Source organism: Echiichthys vipera (assembly GCF_963691815.1).
Source record: "Echiichthys vipera genome assembly, chromosome: 20".
Lineage (NCBI taxonomy): Eukaryota > Metazoa > Chordata > Actinopteri > Perciformes > Trachinidae > Echiichthys > Echiichthys vipera.
Window position 1 is genome coordinate 18,055,073 of NC_139845.1, and position 19,739 is coordinate 18,074,811.

General features: G+C 41.7%; 1 protein-coding gene across 1 annotated transcript; it reads right to left on the bottom strand.

Moving 5' to 3' along the window:
- Positions 1-136: 136 nt before the first annotated feature.
- Positions 137-18,261, bottom strand: pik3cg (phosphatidylinositol-4,5-bisphosphate 3-kinase, catalytic subunit gamma). Its single transcript, XM_083935230.1, has 24 exons — positions 18,129-18,261; positions 16,219-16,438; positions 15,948-16,119; positions 15,602-15,864; positions 13,550-13,636; positions 13,368-13,468; positions 13,045-13,214; positions 12,729-12,916; positions 11,662-11,769; positions 11,420-11,507; positions 10,910-11,339; positions 10,704-10,802; positions 10,480-10,615; positions 8,669-8,734; positions 8,068-8,211; positions 7,908-7,989; positions 5,028-5,131; positions 4,534-4,680; positions 4,353-4,443; positions 4,138-4,268; positions 2,770-2,881; positions 2,254-2,411; positions 1,994-2,075; positions 137-1,769 (listed from the first exon to the last, which is right to left on the bottom strand). The coding sequence occupies exons 2-24, from the start codon at positions 16,429-16,431 to the stop codon at positions 1,570-1,572; spliced, it is 3,372 nt and encodes a 1,123-aa protein (XP_083791356.1). The 5' UTR covers positions 16,432-16,438; positions 18,129-18,261; the 3' UTR covers positions 137-1,569.
- Between the last annotated feature and the right edge of the window lie 1,478 nt (positions 18,262-19,739).

A 19,739-nucleotide genomic window follows, 5' to 3' on the forward strand; every position in this document is an offset into this window, starting at 1 on the left:
ATAAGTATTGAATATTTAATGTTGACATGTAGACATGCAGAAAGTGAAACTGCAGAGTTCACAACTTTATTTATGCGATACCATTAGATACAAATTTAATTTCCAGAATCAGCAATTTAAAGCATTTACAGTCACAAATATCTTTATTACAAAATATTATTTCTGCAAAAAAGGGAAGGTAAAGAACTTTCCATTGCGTTTTTATGCAAGCTTTAAAAAAACATCAGATTTTAAAACTACTGATCCTTTTTGTTTATCTCAATGGAGTGACACAAAAAATGTGATCCTCTTCCTACAGTATATATGCACAATGTGTGTTGGTCATCCAATGCTTGAGACAGATGTGTGAATTTGCTTTCGGTCAAAGCTGGCTTGTATGGGTTTTCATAGATTTCAAAATCAGTCCTTATCCTGATGATGTAATTGAAATATTCCAAATCCTTAGGTAGTAGACAAGAAAAAAAATCACTTATCACATTTGTTCCACCATCCTGTAAGAAGTGACCACAGCACTGACCAGCATGTGCTAAACGTCACCACCAGGCCAGAGTGTACAGCCTTTACAGTAGTCATAAATTAGCATAAGAAAATTAGACTTTCAATACATTTTTGGAATTCAAATTTCATGAGAACCAGTGCATCTAAGAAGTATTCCTTAAAGATCAGTCTAAATAAAAACATATTCAATCCCTGAACATGAGCCCTAATTCCATAATTATTGCTGATATTATTCAGTGAAAGCAAACGTTTGAATATTAAACATTTTGCCTTAACTTTTTAACACACTGATCATTTAATATTCATTTTACAGCTCCTCTCTGATGGAGGTACAGTACACTTTAGCGAGACATGTAAAAATCAAACAGTGTGAAGGAAATGTGTGTGTTTCCTCAGCAGGAAATGACTTTGAATGACACAACTGGAAACAGGAAGTAGTTTAACTTATAAAAGGATAAAAATAGAGGATGTCGAGATCCAACTTGAGTTTTGTTTCTATTTTTTAAAAGGTTCTTGATTCAACCAATAATAATGACGATGAAGTGATGATCAGGTGGTTGAGCAGAAAGTGAACCATTTCAACTGACAAAGGTTTTTTTTAAAAAGTGCAAATGAGAGGTAAAACTGTGAGCAGGCAAAGACTGGTGCAATGATTGTCATATTAATGTTGATTTAGGCAAAACTTGGTCCGAGCAGTGCGATGGATGCATTTTCTGCTCTAGGTCTCCTCACTATAGAATATAATTATTTACATTTCATTTAGCACTTGTGTATCAAACTCAGTCTCTCTTGCAGACCTTTCAAAGTTCCAGCCTTTCCCGTGGTTGAAATGATTTGTTTGACTGGGATCGTCACATCCCACTCCTTATATTCTTCATAAAAATGTCTTTATATTTGAGATGAGCCCTGGTATAAAAATCTAAATTTGTGTTTGCAGGTATACTGAGGCATTGTGTGATCATTTTAATAACATTTTAAGGCTTATTTACATCAGATAAAATAAAAAAAACACTTAAACTACTGCTTAGCAATTAGTTAAAAATCTTATTAACATTTTCTTCTCAATTTATACTAAGTGGATCTTTTATCCACCCCCTGCTTGATCCCCAGCACCAGGTGAACAAACCAGTTGATCTGAACCATCCAGCCTTTTTCCCTGCAGATCTCTATCTGGTCCAGTAGGTGGCGCTGCGCCTCGTCCTCGCTGCGGCCGACAGTCAGCGCCTCGCGGATGTACTCGATATCCTCCTTACTCGTCAGCTGGGGCATGCCTGTTGTAGGCCAAAACAATAATTCTCTTATAAACACTTCTGAATGTAGCTGTTCTAGCTTATTTTAAATGAGTGAGAGAAAAAAGTTGCTCTGAATGACTATGCCAAAAATAAGAAAATCTAAATGAAATCTAAATACTAAAAAGGAAATTGGGTTTTTTTCTCTGCTGTGAAAATGGACAGAAGACAAAAAGCTTTGGGGTTTGTAAGCAAGGAATTCGTACCGGTCATCAGCATCATGGAGAAGAGGATGATGAGCAGGTTGGTGTGGTGACGAAGGGCGAGGTAAGCTTTCACACACACATTCTGAGACAGAGATAAAGACTGTATAATGCATTTTGTAGAAACAGACAAATGAATGCAGAATATCTGAGGTCTAACCAGGTCCGTACTGATCGACTTTTCTGACCTGTTTAAAGAATGGTGTTGAATGTTTGTGTATGTTTAGTGTATTCACATGAAGAAAAAGAAACATTTTCTGCACCTGGAACTTCTGGAAGTGGGGGCTACTTTTCTTTCCTGATGTTCCCATGACATACAGGAAGTCTGGTGTGAGCACAAAGGGAACCCACTCCTTACTGATTCCCATGAAACTCTTGTAATTCCCCAGGATGTGGCCGAAGTCGATGTGGAAGAGATTCCCTGCAGAAACACAAAGTATAAAAAAATATTATATTGTTATCATTATATCAAAAATGATGACTGAAACATTCTGACAAAAGATTTAGTTCAGTGTTGAAATTGAGATTAAAATGTCAGTGCCGTCTAAATATAGCTTTTCAAGCATGAATGTTAATTAAATTGTAGACATAGGTTCACAAAATTATGACATTTATTAAGACTTCATTTATTTTACAGATAATTAGAGGTAAGGTGTTATTAATAATTTAATAAGAACTTGCTTAACAAGATTTAAAAATAGTAGAGGCTGCAATGTTTCCCCTGCATGACTATTCATGTCTATTTTATGTTTTTGAGTACAGACAACAGACATCTTTACCAGACTCAGTGATCATGATGTTGTCATTGTGGCGGTCCCCAATACCCAGAACATAGGTGGCCACACAGTAGCCTCCACAGGAATACAGGAACCTCTCCACAGCCTGCTGGAACTACAGAGAGAGAGAAAACTGACTTTCTGGATCATTTTCCTGAATTTCCTCCGATCACAGTAACTGGGCTGTAACAGAGGTTTGATTGGAGGGCTTCAGGGAAGAAGGTTTTTGCTTTGGAATGTCAGATTTTATTAATGTGTCCTTAAACGAGGCACTGAATGGACACCTTGTTGTTTCAGGAAAACTGCCGACTGGCTAAGAGCATTGTCGCTCGTTTGCTCGAATCAGTTGATGAGTTGGTAAACTTGGGTCAGAATCAAAATACAGAGGGCCGCGGGTCGGAATCGAACCTGACCGCTGCGGAAAGAACTCAGCGTTTTCGTATATGACTAGTGCAAATTTCTGAGAAAAACATTGCCCTGCATTCTCCAGCCAGCTGCTACTACTGCTACGCAAGCTGCTGCAGTTTGCATGCTCTGCCACATCCCAGAATGCAGAGCACACCTGGTTACATGAGACAATTGGCTGAGACATTCGGAGTACACCTGGTAGTTGGGTCGGATCACATTCTCACCACAAATAAAGTGCAGTAGAGATTGTTTGGGACGACTGAGACATCCTCCTCAAGGGGTTTTGGTGCATGGAATTATTTTGTTCACACCTGCCAACAAACCACACCAAGGGGTAAAAACAAACCTGAGTCAGATTTAACTGGACTAAAAAGCTTTGTGTGTAAAAACACACAAAAAAAAACCCATTTAATTTATGCTCCCTTTACATACAAAGATACATCTGTTCTTTTCAAAGATGTAACCGATATGCCTACATACTGTACTTCCATGCGTCCCTTACGTTTGCATAGATGTTAAGCAATACATCCACTAGAGGGCAGCTCAGAGTCTAGAGTTTCTGAAAACAAACATGGTGACAGTGGAGGAGGGCGTAATAATGCACCTCTCTACCTGTAATGTAAAAAAATACTGACAGATGTCTCAAAAACAGAGCAGGACTTTGTTGAGAGGAAGATATAGACACTGGGGATGCAGGTGTCACAGCAAAAAGTAGTGCGAGTGTGAGGGCTGTGATGATGGGAAACCCCTGAGGGTTGCTTCCTTCCTGTCTGTCACGCAGCCTGCCACTTCCTCTAACGTCTGAGGTACAGAGCAGCTGCTGCAGTGTTTGCAGTGTTTTGTAACTGGATGGATTGCTGGATGTTTCTGGTTACGTTGATACAGTTCATATGATTAACCAAATAATGATTTGCATGTCAGCTGTGGTGCCGTATCTCATGACAGCTGGCTGGTGACATGTACCTTGTCCTCACTGACGCACTTGTCCCGCAACCACTGATAAAGGATTTCATCTTTAAAAGCTCCGGTGCTTCCCACAACACTCTGCTGGATGTTGGCGATGGTTGTGGCGTCCTTCACAATCTCAATCATACCTACAATGATACAACAATAAAAGCAGAGTCTGACAAAAAACGACTGTGATATTCAACTCATGTGTTGTCCGTTGAATAGCTGACCTATTCTGTTTCCAGTGGAGATGCAGCCGTATGGTAACAGACAGAGATCCAGTGACTCGGTCTCCCAGATGGACTCCATGATCAGCAGAATCTGAAGGGACGCAGTCAAGTCTTTTGTGAGAGTCTGTCTTCAGTAACATGCTGAAAAAACCCTACAGTCCTACAGACTGTGTCCACTCACCTGCAGGATGAGCATGTCCTGTCTGAGGTCATCGCCGTCTTTGAAAATGATGCCGATGGGGTCTTTGGAGAGAGTGGTAGGGTCGGCCCTTTTGAACTGCAGCCACAGCGGCTTCTTCTTCGACGCCATCACTTTACACTGCTCGATCTGAATGTGCATCAACACTATTCATCCTAAGGTATACGCATGTTCATGTCTGCTTTTTATACATTGGTTATTGTTGTCTTTCTACTTGTATACAACTGAGTGTGAATGTTTTTCTCTTCTGCCAGCATGTGTGTGTGTGTGCCTGTGTGTGTGTTTGTATGTGTGTGTGTGTGTGTGTGTGTGTGTGTGTGTGTGTGTGTGTGTGTGTGTGTGTGTGTGTGTGTGTGTGTGTGTGTGTGTGTGTGTGTGTGTGTGTGTGTGTGTGTGTGTGTGTGTGTATGTGTGTGTGTGTGTGTGTGTGTGTGTGTGTACGTGTACGTGCGTGTGTGTGTGTGTGTGTGTCTCACCAACAGGGCTCCAGCTCTTAGTCCAGGATCATAGGGGACTCTAAAACTCTTTGGCAGACCGGACGACTGAAGAGTCTCCAGCTTCTGACGCAACTGAAACACAACTGACGAATACAAAACACACGGCTTCAGTGTCACGACAGACAGACAGACAGACAGACAGACAGACAGACAGACAGGCAGACAGACAGACGGACAGACGGACAGACAGACAGGCAGACAGGCGGACAGACGGACAGACGGACAGACGGACAGACAGACAGGCAGACAGGCAGACAGGCAGACAGGCAGACAGGCAGACAGGCAGATAGTAGGGATGGACGATTACCCGATTAATGATAAACCTGCGAGATTGTTGCTAATTTTGTTTGATGCTAAACGGTATTTACCGTGAGTCTTTCAAAGCGTGGTTATCAAACATGGTTTTAATGATAATTACAATTTGAAGCAGTAATACTAACCATGAGGATCTTTACCATAGAATATCATTAATCTTCTAGCTGCTTCGTCCCTACTATAATTAAGATGAACCTGTTTACAATTTCATTGTGCCGCGCTTTCATATACATATAAACTATTTATATCTGTACATAGTAGATACATGTTTATGTTTTCCTTTGTTTATTTAGTTGTTCCTTGTTTGTAGCTGTATGTCTATTTCAAATATTGGATGAACCAAAGTAGTTTAATTCAGTTAAAGCAAGAAAAAAATGAGATCATTGCTTTTGGCAATAAAGGGAAGAGGGTTGCTGTTAGTGAACACCTTGAGTCACTGTCTGAAACTAAAGACCGAGTCCGAAACCTTGGCTGTTAGATTCAGATCTGACCTTAAACAGCCACATCAAACCAGTCACCAAATCAGCCTTTTATCAACTTAAGAACATCTGCAGAATTAAGGGTTGTATTTCCCAAACTGATCAGGAGAAGCTGATTCATGCTTTCATCTCCAATAGACTCGACTACTGTAACATCACTACCCCAAAAAAGTATCATTTTTGTGAAGCAGCTCATTCAGAACACCACAGCTTGAGTTTGAACCAGAACAAAGAGATCAGATCACATCACCCCAGTTCTTAAGACCTTACACTGGCTCCCAGTCATCTACAGAATAGAGTTTAAAGTTCTGCTACTGGTTCACAAATCACTGATGGTTTTGGTCCAGAATACATGAATGACATGTTAGTAGAGTATAAACCCAGGAGAGCTCTGAGATCTACTGACTCAGGTCAGATAGTGGAGCACAGAGCTCAAACCAGACATGGTTAAGCAGCATTTAGCTGTGATGCTGCACACAACTGTAACAAACTACCAGCAGATCTGAAATCAGCCCCAACTGTGAGCACTTTTAAATCCAGGTTAAAAACATTTCTCTTTTCATGTGCTTATAACTGAGCTCTTTTTAATAACTTTAAACATGATCTATTTTCTTTTCTTTTTCTTTTTTATTCTTCTTTGCGCCTGCTTTTACCTGTTTTTTTTGTTTGGGTTTTTATGCTGTTTTGAAAAATTGTCTTGTCTTTATGTAAAGCCCATTGAGTTGCCTTAGTATAAAATGAGCTATATAAATACATATGCCTTGCCTTGCCTTCTGTGTATGTATATTGAGAGCGAAACAAATTCAAATTTGTATGTGTTCAAACTTGCCCATTAAAGCTGATTCTGATATGAAATTTTCATAACATTTAATCTCTAATAGATGTTGTATATAGAGCATATAAATAGGTAGATAGATACCTGCTGGTCTTTCAAGGAGGGGAAGCTCATTTTTCCGGCCTACATCATAAATGTGTTTGTTTTATTTATATGTAAATTCTACCCTTCGTTCCTTTTCAAGAAAATGATCTGTGACCTTGTACCAACTAGGCGTCTTTTCCAGGGACTTCACAAGTGTCCTCTCGCAGCAGAGCTAGGCTGCTTAAAAGGCCTTGGCCAAGCTGGAGCTGCTGCGCCAGGCTACTGTGGAGTGTGACCGCCTGTGAGTGTGAGTGACGGGGGACAAATGCAGAGTGACAGAATAGAGCCAAACAAAACTCTAGTCGTTTTAAACAAAGACAAAGTCTCTGGGATCCGTAAAGTCTCCAGATCAGTTCAGAACAACGGAATGAAAAACTTGGAAAATGCTCCGCTGGATGTTTATTCAAGATCGCTGATTCGCTCATTTAGCTGTCAATCAAAAAAGGATTCCACCTCAGACAGCTAATCCAATCATCATGCAGAAGCCGAGCGTCCGATGGGCGGGACAAAGCCCAGCATTTATCCAATGAGCGTCTATTTTGGCTGCAGTGGAACAACCTGCTCTTCGCTTCCCCATTTAAGTCAGCTGTCTGAATGAATGAGAAGGAAGTTGTGCCGGTTACCTGTGATAAATAGCTCTGAAGGCTTTCTAGCGCCTTTTTTCTTTTGGTGACAATTTAGGCGAAGCTGAGCTTCCCTTGCAGTCTTAGAGTGATCGCCACTGATCTACTCTACTTAGGTAGATAGATACTCTGCAAGGTGGAAGCTTGCGGCTTCACTTCCCAACCCCTCCTGTCCTGATACAGAGGGGACTGGTTGTTCAGGGAGTTGGCAGCTGGCAGGAAAGACTTCCTGTAGAGGTTCTTTTCACAGCAGAGCGGGATCAGTCTTACTGTTACTGAAAGTGCTCCGCTGTTTGACCAAAAGTTCATGAAGAGGATGTGAGTCGTTCTCCATGATGCATGATTAATTATCAGCTACATTTAAGGCAGAAACTCAAGCACTATAAAGAGGAAATGGGTTCATAGAATGTAGATTTTGTACTAAAAATGTTTTGCCTTCATTTCAAAACTCCCAAAGAAACTACGGGAAGTGAATATTGCAAGTGAGTCAGGATGGTCTGAAAGTTTCGCTTCCCCTCCTTACCTTGTGCAGTAATATCGGCCTTGTCAGCTGACATGACCTTGATCTCGCGGGTGACTTTCTGCAGAGCCTCCGTCATCTCCACCTGGAGAATATCAGTTTATCACGTCAGGTACGGACAGAACAGATTAACAGACAGACTGTAGACTGACTCACGCCTCACCTGTTTCCTGAAGTCCTGCAGCATGTCTTCACCACAGCCTCTGAGGTAGGCCTCCAGCAGGACTGCATACCTCTGCTGGTAATGCATGGACTGGGCGATCTCACTGCGCAGGAACCAGAAGAGAAAATGACCGATACGCTTACTCTGTGGAGAGGAAACGAAAAGACAGCATCATCAGCATCAGGAGGAAACCAGAGACAAGAACATTGTATGATGTTGATGCTATAACTAAAGACTGACAAAACCTTTCAATTACTGAGAGACAGACAAAACCACACACACACAGGGGCCGTTCACACGAACGCGGGTATTTTTGAAACAGTCACACACACACACACACACACACACACACACACACACACACACACACACACACACACACACACACACACACACACACACACACACACACACACACACACACACACACACACACACACACACACACACACACACACACACACACACACACACACACACACACACACACACACACACACACACACACACACACACACACACACACACACACACACACACACACACACACACACACACACACACACACACACACACACACACACACACACACGTTGCTTACCCTCAGAGCTGTCTTCAGCAGAAACCTCACCAGGGCACTGTCATGGTAAGGCTCAAACTTGACCGCCTGAGGAGAAGGAAGTTTGTAAATTCAGATTTTGACTCAGTAGTGGAGCTGTAGAGCCAAAAGTTTGCCAACATCACAGAAGAAGATGCCTGTACAGTTGTCCCCCGGCCCTGGAGGTGGGAGGGACCAAAGCAGACCTTCAAGAAAAAGGTGTCACATGCAATATGTTTAACATAATCTGATGAGTAAAATAGGTGATTTGACCCAGGACTAGTGGACTTAAGACTAAATTTAAAAGACAGGTGTCAAAATTAAGAGAGAAAAGAATTATGAAAGATAAAAATGACTAAAATGTGACTTAATGATGCTTATCGATCCGGTACTTTAACAGTACTAGTTATGGGTTCTACTGTATTTTAGAGAAAAAGAAAAAGAATAAGAAGAATACTAATTGAGAATTGAATGATCAACTTCTTTATTTTCTTGTATCTTAGGCTTAGCATACTAAACAAACTGTACTGTAATAAACATTTTTGAAAGCCAAATCAGCTGCAGTTTTGATGAAATACTGTAACAGTATAATGTCATAAATCAAATAGATCGCTTGATTCCATGTCATCGTCTCTATCGGCATGTGTGAGAGAGTGACAGACAGGCAGCACCAAACTCCGCCCCCTGCACAGGAGGACCGGCTCTGACACAGAGTCTGTTCGGGAGAATTGCGAGGACGACGCTACGGTCTTTTAAAATCTTTCCCTGGGAAAAATTCAGAACAGGGTTTCGGTACCCATCCCTAGTTTTGTCAAAATACCATAACATCTTCTAGCCTGGAATCTCCAGACTAATTTATAAATGTGTATTAGTCTGGATCCTCTCAATGTCCAAGGGATGTTATCAACAGTGCAGACCCAAATTGCTTATGGACGAAATTAGATAGACCGATTAATGCAATGGGATTAATGCATCAGAGCAACTGAGTTGGGGCGGTACCTGCTTAATCTTGAAGAAGGAACATATTGGCAGCCAGGTCACAAACTTTCTCAAATTCCAGCTAAACATTACACTAAAATGTGTTTCTAAAAACATTATGCTTGAAATAGTCAATACAAAAATAGAACCTTGATCCATATTTGATCTGCGCTGCCTAGTTTTTACAGTTTGATCAGAGTTGTACTAGATTGAGAACTCCACTAATGTTAGTAACTATGACGCCCTTCTGTCAGTCATCATCTCAAAGCTGCCCCACATGGGAGAACAGTTGTATTTGGCATCACCAGGATCTGCCCAACTGGATCCCTGTCTGAATGGGAGAGGGGCCAGACATAATGCCAGAGCAAATGAAACACGAGCAGATTTGACTGCTTTCGAGGCTAAATGTGTTCACCGTTGCCCTTAAATTCTATCTCTCTTCAATTCTCTGTTTGGTTTTGCAGTGCTTGGTTGAAAAGTAGAAAAGACATTATCTGAAAATAGAACAAACAGAATGACACCTACATGCACACTACCTGTTCTGAGTCAGTGTGAGACGAACTCTTACCCCGCAAAGCAACTTACCACTCTTTGGAATGACTGTTACTATCGTTATGTGTATGAATATATTTTGGAAAGACACCCTCTACATATCACTGAAGCTCTTACATACAGAAACAACAACATACTGTGGAGAGGAGAGTCATTTTCCTATCAGACATAATTCCTATTGCTCATGCAAAGCTGGCCAGAGTCAACTCTGGAAGCACATCAAGAAGCTTATGAAATAGTCAAACTGTGACACAGGCCGAACAGGAGAGTTAGACAACACACACCTGTACAAGCTGCAGAAGGTATCTTAGCACATCGTCATCTTCCAGAGTCTCCAGCTTCCTGACGGCCATGGAGCGGACCTGAGCATCCGAGTAGTGACAGTCCAGCAGCTGCATGGCCAGACCTACATCCAGACCACTGAACAGGAACAACACAGCGACAGGTGATGGGGCGCTGGCCCTTCTGAGGACAGATACATGAAGAGGCATTTTGAAAGCCCTTTTACCTGCTGTCCCAGGCGCTGCTGCGCTCCAACAGGCGGTGTGTCGCCAAAACATCCTCCTGCTTTCCCCACCTGACTGAGCCCAGGAGCTTTGGGTAGGCCCTGAACACAGGAAAAGACTAAATGAGATACCCAGTGATAAGAGCAAAAACACATTATGATATGATTATTTGTAATCCATTTCCTTTGGAAGCGAATAAAATAAATACCTGGGGTCGCGCATACACTCATGTCTGAAGTGCCACAGCAGCTCTTTGTCCTCAGGACTGAGTGGATGCAGGGGGTCTGTAGCCACGATAGCCGCAAACTGCTTCTTCAGGTGGTTGGGCATCTCTCTCTGACCGCGCTCCCCTCCCTCGGCGTCCTCGCTCCCGGCCCCGACGTCCCGGCCCACATCCCTACTCTTGGGCAGCACCACCGGGTAGCAGTACTTGTCAAGTAGGATGGCGATGGCCATGGCGGAGGCCTTGTCTGGGTTGGTGGCTGAAGTGAGCTTGTCTGCGTTGATGCTGCTGCTGCTCTCCTCGCTCTTCTCCGGCATCTTCCACATGTGGAGGATGAACTCGCCCTGGCGGAGCAGAGAGCGGTGGTCGATCAGCAGCAGGTTGACGTAGTACAGAAGACGGCTCTTGGTCTTTCCTGAAAGGTGGACAGATAGACAGATAGTAGCCTCACTCTCACCGCTGTTAGCATGCTTCAGTAATGTTAGTAGAGCTTACCATCGTGGCTGCCTGCTCCTGCTGTATTATCCTGGTAGGTGGACGCTCCCTTGGAGTTTGGCGTCAGGGGCTGCTTCCTACAGACCACCTGGGTGGGAAGTTCTTTCATTCATTTCCACCTCATCATAGCATTAACAAGATCTTCTCTTACAACGAAAGGTGTTCCCTGCTACAAATTATATATGTGGAGATGACTAATCACTGTAAAGTTCTCCCATCTGTCCTTCGAATGAAATGTTTACCTGCAGGTTGAGTCGGGCTCCTTTAGGCAGGTCCTTGATCTTAATGTTAAACTCCAACCAGCAGTTCCACAGCACTTCTTCATTGAAGCTTTTAGAGGACGTCCTCTCCTGAGAGAGTAAAAATTCCAAAATCCAAAAATGACTGTCCGTGTGTTTTTGAAAATAAGTGCTTCCTGAAATTGTTGGTTATATACATGTATATATGTATATATGCTGTGGAAACTCTACCCAGCTGAAAAAAAGAGCCCCGTGGTTGCCTTTGTGACATCAGCAACAACATTAAAGACTACTTGGAAATGCTTGGGGGTAAAAGTTGAAAAGTTATGTTAACCCTTTAAATTTATATATTTCATAAAACAATAATCTGCCTGTGTTTATGGTTGACAATTTTGCAGCATTATCCATTCAATGGATCTACATACTGTTTTATTAGTGGCTGAGTCCGCCATTCCCTACAGGATTACAATCACCTTCAAGTACAAAAAGATTCACAGGAAATGATGCACAGTAATATAGCAGTGGTTCCAACACAACATTTTTGGTAGAGAACAGGTTAATATAAAGAAATACAACAACAACAACTACTAAAAAACAACTTTCTAACTGAAAAAACACTTAAATGTCACATTTTGAATCTTTAGAATCCATCACTAAATTCATGGCAAACCCTTTTTTGTCCTCGTGCAATAACACCAAGAGGGCATTGTAGATACATTTAACTGCGTCTATTTGAAGTCTAATGAGAAATGAGTTACCCAGGGTCTCTGTCATTCCCAGTGCTTTCAAATGTACTGCTGCAATGTTTTAAATACAAATCAATTTTTACCGATTTCCATCTGTAATTCAATATCAAAGCTGTATTTTTGAAGCAGTCACCTGCTGAGGTTAACGCTGACTGTCATCAATTATCAGAAATGTGTCAGTAAAATAAAGCACAGTCATTTTCAGCATTTTTGACAGCAATTACTTTTAAATAAGTGGAACGGAGCAATGGAACCATTTAGCTGCTCTACAATCAACTACTGTAGATCACCGGTGCCATCATCAGATTATTATCTTCAGATTACCTGGGCTAACAGCTGCTGGCCGTGGAAGATGCTGGCTTCTATAAAGACGATAAACTCTGGGATTTTGGGGAGGGATGGGATGTCAATACCCAGCACCTTCACTCTGAACTTCCTGTTACAGTCCCACATAGAGATGGTGAACACTCGCTCGTGGTCCTTCTCATCGATGGTCAACTGCTCATGGGTACCTGACAAAGAAAAGTTAGGAAGATTAACTATTAGCGTCAAACGTGGATGAAATGTACCATTTCTCAATCAATGAGAATCCATACATCAAACACACAAACAACACATTACTGTTAATATAACTGGTTACCTGCGACTCCAGTGCAGTCATCCACCTGTGCCCAGTCCTCCTTCTGAACCAGATCCAGGTCAGTATCAGGTGGCGTCTCCAGAACCAGGTGGATTTCCTCGCCGCTCTTCAAACACTGACGGATCCAGTTGAAGTCCTGCAGCGGTTTATCTCCGTAGAGATACTCCTCCCTGTGTGAACACACGGTCATAAGCTTACTTTGAAAATGTAAACCATTAAACATGAATGATTACCTGGTCAAAGCTCAGTTCATTCAGTTAATCACTCTTGTACTTCAAAGGTGATTACATTAGCTCCATATATAAGTAGCTACAGTGACATACCTTCCACACACACGCAGCACAAAGTCTGTCTCACACATGTTGTCGGGAATGCCCAGCAATTCTCTCTTATTTGCTGTCTTGGCGAAAAAGCTTCCCAATACCTAAAAAGGGTAGAAAACTGTCAGAAAACGGAAAGTAACAGAAGACAAATATCACCTGTGCTCATTACTAAATTGGTCTACCTGTGCTGGCGTGTCACAGATTGAGACCTTGATGGTCTGGCTAGCTGTGCTGATGTGGATCACCAACAGGATGTGAGCGTTACTGACCTGAGGGAGGAACACATGAATCAGGCATGGTACAAAAAAGAAACATGCACATACATTTACATTATGCTGTATATAAAGATTGCAGACAGAGGTTTTACTCTGCAAAACAAACTGTCATACGTCTGATTTGTCAGTAAGTTGATATGAGGCTGATCTGAGTCCAATATCAGAACCAGACCGGTAAAAGTGTCGCTTCTCTCACAGGGGAAGGTGATTTATCAAGAGAACAGTGGGATGAGATTAGAATCTACTTCAAGGAAGAAGGGAATGAACTTTCCCACCAGGTTGACAACTTCCTCATGACACCTGCGTACTTCAGTGACATGCTTCAGCAGCAGCTGAGATGGGATATGAGGTGTGAGATGTTTTTTTTCTGCATTTGATCAAACAATTTCCCACATTTTGAGGGGTGCACCTGCTGTCAAGTGTTTGCTTGCTGCGTGTGAGTTTGTAAAACCACACGTTTTGGACAGCAAGCTAATTCTGAGAAAATCTGTCGCCATGGACGCTGTCATTTTTCAGTGGAAACACTTTGTCTTGCATCAGGACTTAAGAATTTACAATTTTGGCTTCAAACGATTATGAAAACAAGATGTGCCGCATTCCGTTTCACAATCCAACGCAGCCTCTCTTTATCGGTATTGGTGAATATGTTTTCTGATATAAAAAACTATTTTTACAGAAGATACAGTATAATGCAGAAGATGATCCTTGGAGGGACTTTTATTTTACTTAATTAAATGTTAAAGTATCTCATCTATTTAATTATCTTTTGAGTAACTATCTATCAAAGAGTGAGTTAAAACAATGGTGATTGATCATGTGACCCACTAATGAAAGCACTTGATGCTTTTTCACCGAGTATTACAATCTGAGTGTCTGTGGCGACATTCGCAGGCTAGATGTAAATAAGCCGCCATGTTAGTGACGCTGCTGACAGCGGTTGGTCTGTCGGGCAAGATCGTCACCAACAGTTATGCTGCGTTCACTTGTAAACAAAATCGGGAACCTCAACTTCTGTGTCAGGCTTGTAGTAAGGGCAAATAATCTAATAACAACATGTGTGTGTATGGATTTAGGGGGTATCATATAGGGGATGGACTGGAAGTAGAGAGGGGAATGTGTCAATAACGTTTACAAAAAAGCAAAAAAATTAAAATAAATAGTCAACACACATCATGACCGTGAACATGACAAGATGGAGGCTCTGAAAGAAGAGTTCCACAGAGGCAGCTAGAAACAACGTATCTCAAATCTTATGGAGTACAACTTTAAATTCATAATCCATAAGAAATAAGAAACCTTGTTTCTAGCGGCCTTTTCAGCAGTAAGATCTAACTGCAGGCAAGCCTGTTCTTTCAGAGCCCTTCATCTTGTCACATTCACGTCAATGTGCTATGACTTTTTCCTTTTTTGCTCTTTTGTAATTTTTATTGAAACACACTTCCCTCTCTACTTCCAGTCCATCCCCTATATGTAACCCTCTAAAATCCACACACACACACACGTTATTATTACACTTCTGTCCTTACTACAGGCCTGACTCAGAAGTTGGAATTTCCTGATTTCGTAACTTAAAAGACATTTACTCAATGAAAATCTTATATAACTTTAAGCAATTGACTAATAATAATGTCAAATATTCTTTAATAAAAGGGTGAATTTCAGCTGTGGTGGGTAACAAAGTGGCTCCTACTCGCCACAGTTGCTCCTACTCGCCACTTTGGCTGGTTGAATTTAATTGAAGTCTTCTCAAAAGTCAGCTGAATTAATAAACTCTCTGCAAAGTGATACAATGACACTACAACTCCCATGAGCACTCGTGGTGGACGACACTTCATTGTCGGATGGACAGAAAAACAACTGTAAAGTTGAGAAACACAGCTACAACTAGAGAGTAGAGAAGTAGTGATTTGTTTTGGAACCACCTAAATCAACCATCAGTCAACACACACACACACACACCTTGCCCAGCAGGTGCTCAGGCAGCGGCTTGCGAGTCACCCAGGGGTCCATGGAGTAGAGTTTTGGGTCGCGGTCAGACAGCTGGATGCGTCGCGGCGTCAGCAGCTTCCTGCGAGTGAACTCCAGTTCATCGTCGTGCACGTTGCTGACGTCGGTCACGTCGTAGCCGATCAGGTAGTTTAGGTAGCGCTGGTACTGCAGGGACTCGTCTGAGGGCTGTGGGCGGGGAACTAGCTGGATCCGCCCCACGTCTTTCTTCAGGGCTTTTAAAACAAAACCAGACAGACATGTTTTACATCATCATGGAAAAAACATCTCCATTTCTGACGGCATATATCGTTGGTACCTCTCCAGTAACGTATGCAGTCCAGCGTCTGGAACACCTGGTGCTTATCGTAGATCTCACACACGTTGCCTTTCTTCTGGTAGAGCAGGATGCAGTGGTCAGGAGACAAACGCTGGTAGAAGTCAGGGCAGAGGTTTAAAGTCACCGCCTTCAGCCACACCTGAGCTTTCACCTGGAACAGAATACATGTTTAAAGCCGCTGTGAGGACCATTTTAACATCCATAATGAATAACCCCCCAGTGCTGACAGTAGGTCAGGAAATCAAGTGACCTGTTCCACCGTCCAGTTTCCAGCGACCTCCAGCAGCAGACTGTCGGGGCTGCTTCCGCCCCGCGCCACGGTGGGAAGCACAAACTCAACAGTGATCTGATCCATGGAGGTGCCGGAGGACGACGTGATGGCCTTCTTTCTCCTCCTCCTCCGGGTCTCTTCTCGCACGACTTTGGGCTCTTCGTCACTCACCTGGATCTGCTGCCCGTCCATCGCCTAGCTGGTGGAGGACAGACAGAAGTGATCCTGATTACGAGATCAAGGAAGAAGTGCCAGTGGATACATTCATATAGATATTTGTAATAGCAGACACCTTTCTGTCAAGGAACACTGAATATGAAGTCTGACTTTCTGGGCTATCGTCAATGAACTCAATTAAAATCAAAAACAATAACTGTTGAAAAAAACACTCCCGTTTTTTCCAAATGGATCAAGTGCAGTAAGGATTATTTTCTTTGTCATCAGCGCACTATTTAAAATGAGAGCTGCAACGATAAGCCGATTAGTTGTCAATTATATAAATTAATCTCCAACTATTCTAATACTCGATTATTTGTTTAGAGTCGTTTGTTGAGAAAAAATTTCCAAATCATCCGATTCAAGCTCCTGAAATGTGAATATATTGTATTTTCTCTCCTCCTCTATGACAGCAAAGTGAATATCTTTGATTTGTGCACAGAACAGGACATTTGAGGCTTTGGGAAATCCAAGCCACCTTTTTTTTCACATCAATTAATCAAAATAATCGACAGATTAATCGATACTGAAAATAGTCATTAGTTTCGGCCCTGTGGTAAAAATGTCAGATAACAATAGTAAACAGTCCAGTTTAAATCATACAAAACAAAGGAAAGCAGCCACTTCTCACACTCTTGAGACACTGAACCCAGAGAGTGATTAACACAGAGATGGTGATAGAGATATGCCCCGTGACGGTATGTTTGCACTGAATTTAATGTTGGATATTGATAACAATGAAATAATAACTGTGGGTAAAAGGGTGAGTTACTGACTGAGGCTGTGAAACGAAGCACTGATTTCCTGTTGCTTTTTTGTTTTTGTCTTAAACTACGGCGGATCATCTTCACCTGATCTATCAAACATGTCCTCCCTCAGACATCCTGGTGTGCAGATATGTAACGTCAAAATTCTGGTTATCCCCGGATAATTTTAAGAGGAGATTGCCAACACAGTTAATTAAGGATGTCTAATTATTCCTTAAGGTGGAGGGTTTTTAAAATATGTCTAACTTTATGCCCAGATGTGTGCTTCTTGTTGTCATTTATTTGTTGCTGTATTTGTCTAAATTATGCTGGCTTACATGTTTGATATTTTCATCTGTTTTTATTTTATTTTTTTAAGTCGAATAAGCCTGGGACTTCTTGACTTTTCCTGACACATTTCTGATTTTTGTATCATTATCTGGACTTTGTGCAGTCTTCTGTGTGTGCAAAAAAAAGACAATTCAATCAACGTTATGGTAGGAAAAGAGGAATAGAATATCAGAAACTGTCATTCCCTTTACACAATTAAGGAAATACAACAAAAAGTAGTGCCTCAGGATGACAGCCCTTTTTAAACTCTGAGTGAAATAAGTCACAGGATGAAATGAAGGAGTTTCCCTTCTGCTTCTTTTTCGGCAGCGGAGGAAGTTTTGCAAAGCAGGAAACAAAAAACACGACAGCATGGATGAGACTAAAGTTTACTGTAGACTAAGTGTTACTGAGAACACCCTGTCTAAATACTGTGTCCTGCACGCTATTAGGTCTGTATCCGCGCTTTCTACTGACAAGAGAGTGAATACAACTTTTTAAAGCGACCGTGGCGCATCTGAATGTAACGGTCCAGTTGCCATAATATCCGAAAGGAGAGGCGTCAATGTATAAAACAAGAACGTTTGTATGACTCACCAATGGACGCAGACGGCAACGACACCCGGGGCTTTGGGGGAAAGTTTCGGCATTTATGCTCCACGGAGAGAACTAAAACCAGGGTAAAAAAATGTGTTGAAGTGTTCAAGCTAAAGTGTGGGTTAAGGAAACGCTGCTCTTCTGCTCAGGGAGGGCGTGAAGCTGGCGGACAACAACAACACTACCTGCGTGTCTCTTCAAAATAAAAGCACATAAAACAGCTCTAAAGAAAAATAATAATAAATAAAAGAATTATTATGTATACAGCCATGTTTACATTTTATGGCTGGCGTTTGGTTTTCATAACGATGTAAAAGCAGGAATGGGACTGTTCCAATTCACATTAAAAAGTTAATTCGTTTAAATTGGGGCCTGTGAGGATCTGTCCACTGCCCTCCACTGGTCACAGTGAGGAAGTATAGCACTGCGTAACTTGGTTATGTACGGTGGCCCTGAGGCGCAAATCACAACATCAAATAGAAAAATTCGCATCTCAGGGCCACCGTACCGTACTAATGTGTGGGGAACAGTTATGCTGTTATTATGTAATTTGTGTAAGTCTATAATAGTGATTAATAAGAGTAACTTATATACTGTCTTTTTAAAAAACCCTGACATAACCGTACTTAAAGGGGAAATATTATGCTAATTGTCAAGTATGTTGGGTTTCTACTATAACATGTTTAAAAACTTTAATCTTCAATTAACCTATAACCTTATCTCATAATGTCTGTCTGAATATACCTGTATTTAAACTCTATTTGAAACACTTTCGCGCCTGTCTCTTCAAGACCCCCGCCTAAAAGCCCAGTCTGCTCTGATTGGTCAAAGTCTGTTTTACCTATAGTATAGCTGTGACATCACAACCTAAGTCCTGACAGCAATTGAGCAAATCTCACATTTGAAGTATGGGAGCTTTAAGAGCTGTCTCGAGGACAGTTTTCTGGTTGGAGGATGATTCTACGGTGTCTGGCTCGATGCTGATTAAACTGACCATTGATATGAGTGCATGACTTGTGAGTGTTCACTGCCTTCTAGTGGTCACAGTGTGAATTATCTGTAATTTATGTTTATCTGTTTCAGATGGCTTCAATGGGATGTTTATGTTTAATGCGTTATATTATCATTTCTTATCAATTTATCTCAAAAGGACTCACCAGAAGTGTTGCTTTGTCATCAAGTCTAACTTGACGTGTGCTTCTTTGATGCAGTTCCCAGCAGTGACCACTGGAGGACAGTAAACAGTCCTAAGTATGGCTCCCTCCACCATCTGCATCACTTCCTGACCAGAACACAACTCTAAAATATAATAATAACAAATGTTACCCTTGATGTGTGCAGTAATCACCTTAATAATAATAATTACAAATTGATTTATATATGTGTGGCAGCCATTAATTATAGTGTGCTGTGGCCACGTCTGTATTCTTTTCACAGCTGTCTTCACATGACTGAAGAGCCCTGGTCCTCTGGCACCTGAACCAGGGTGTCTTTGATGGGGACTGGAACTTTGGACCATCTCTATTTCACTCAGCAATGTTCAGTACCCTGTTTACTAAATCCTTTTATTTGTACTTGTTACTGTTGCTTATAATTGTATTTCTGGAGTAC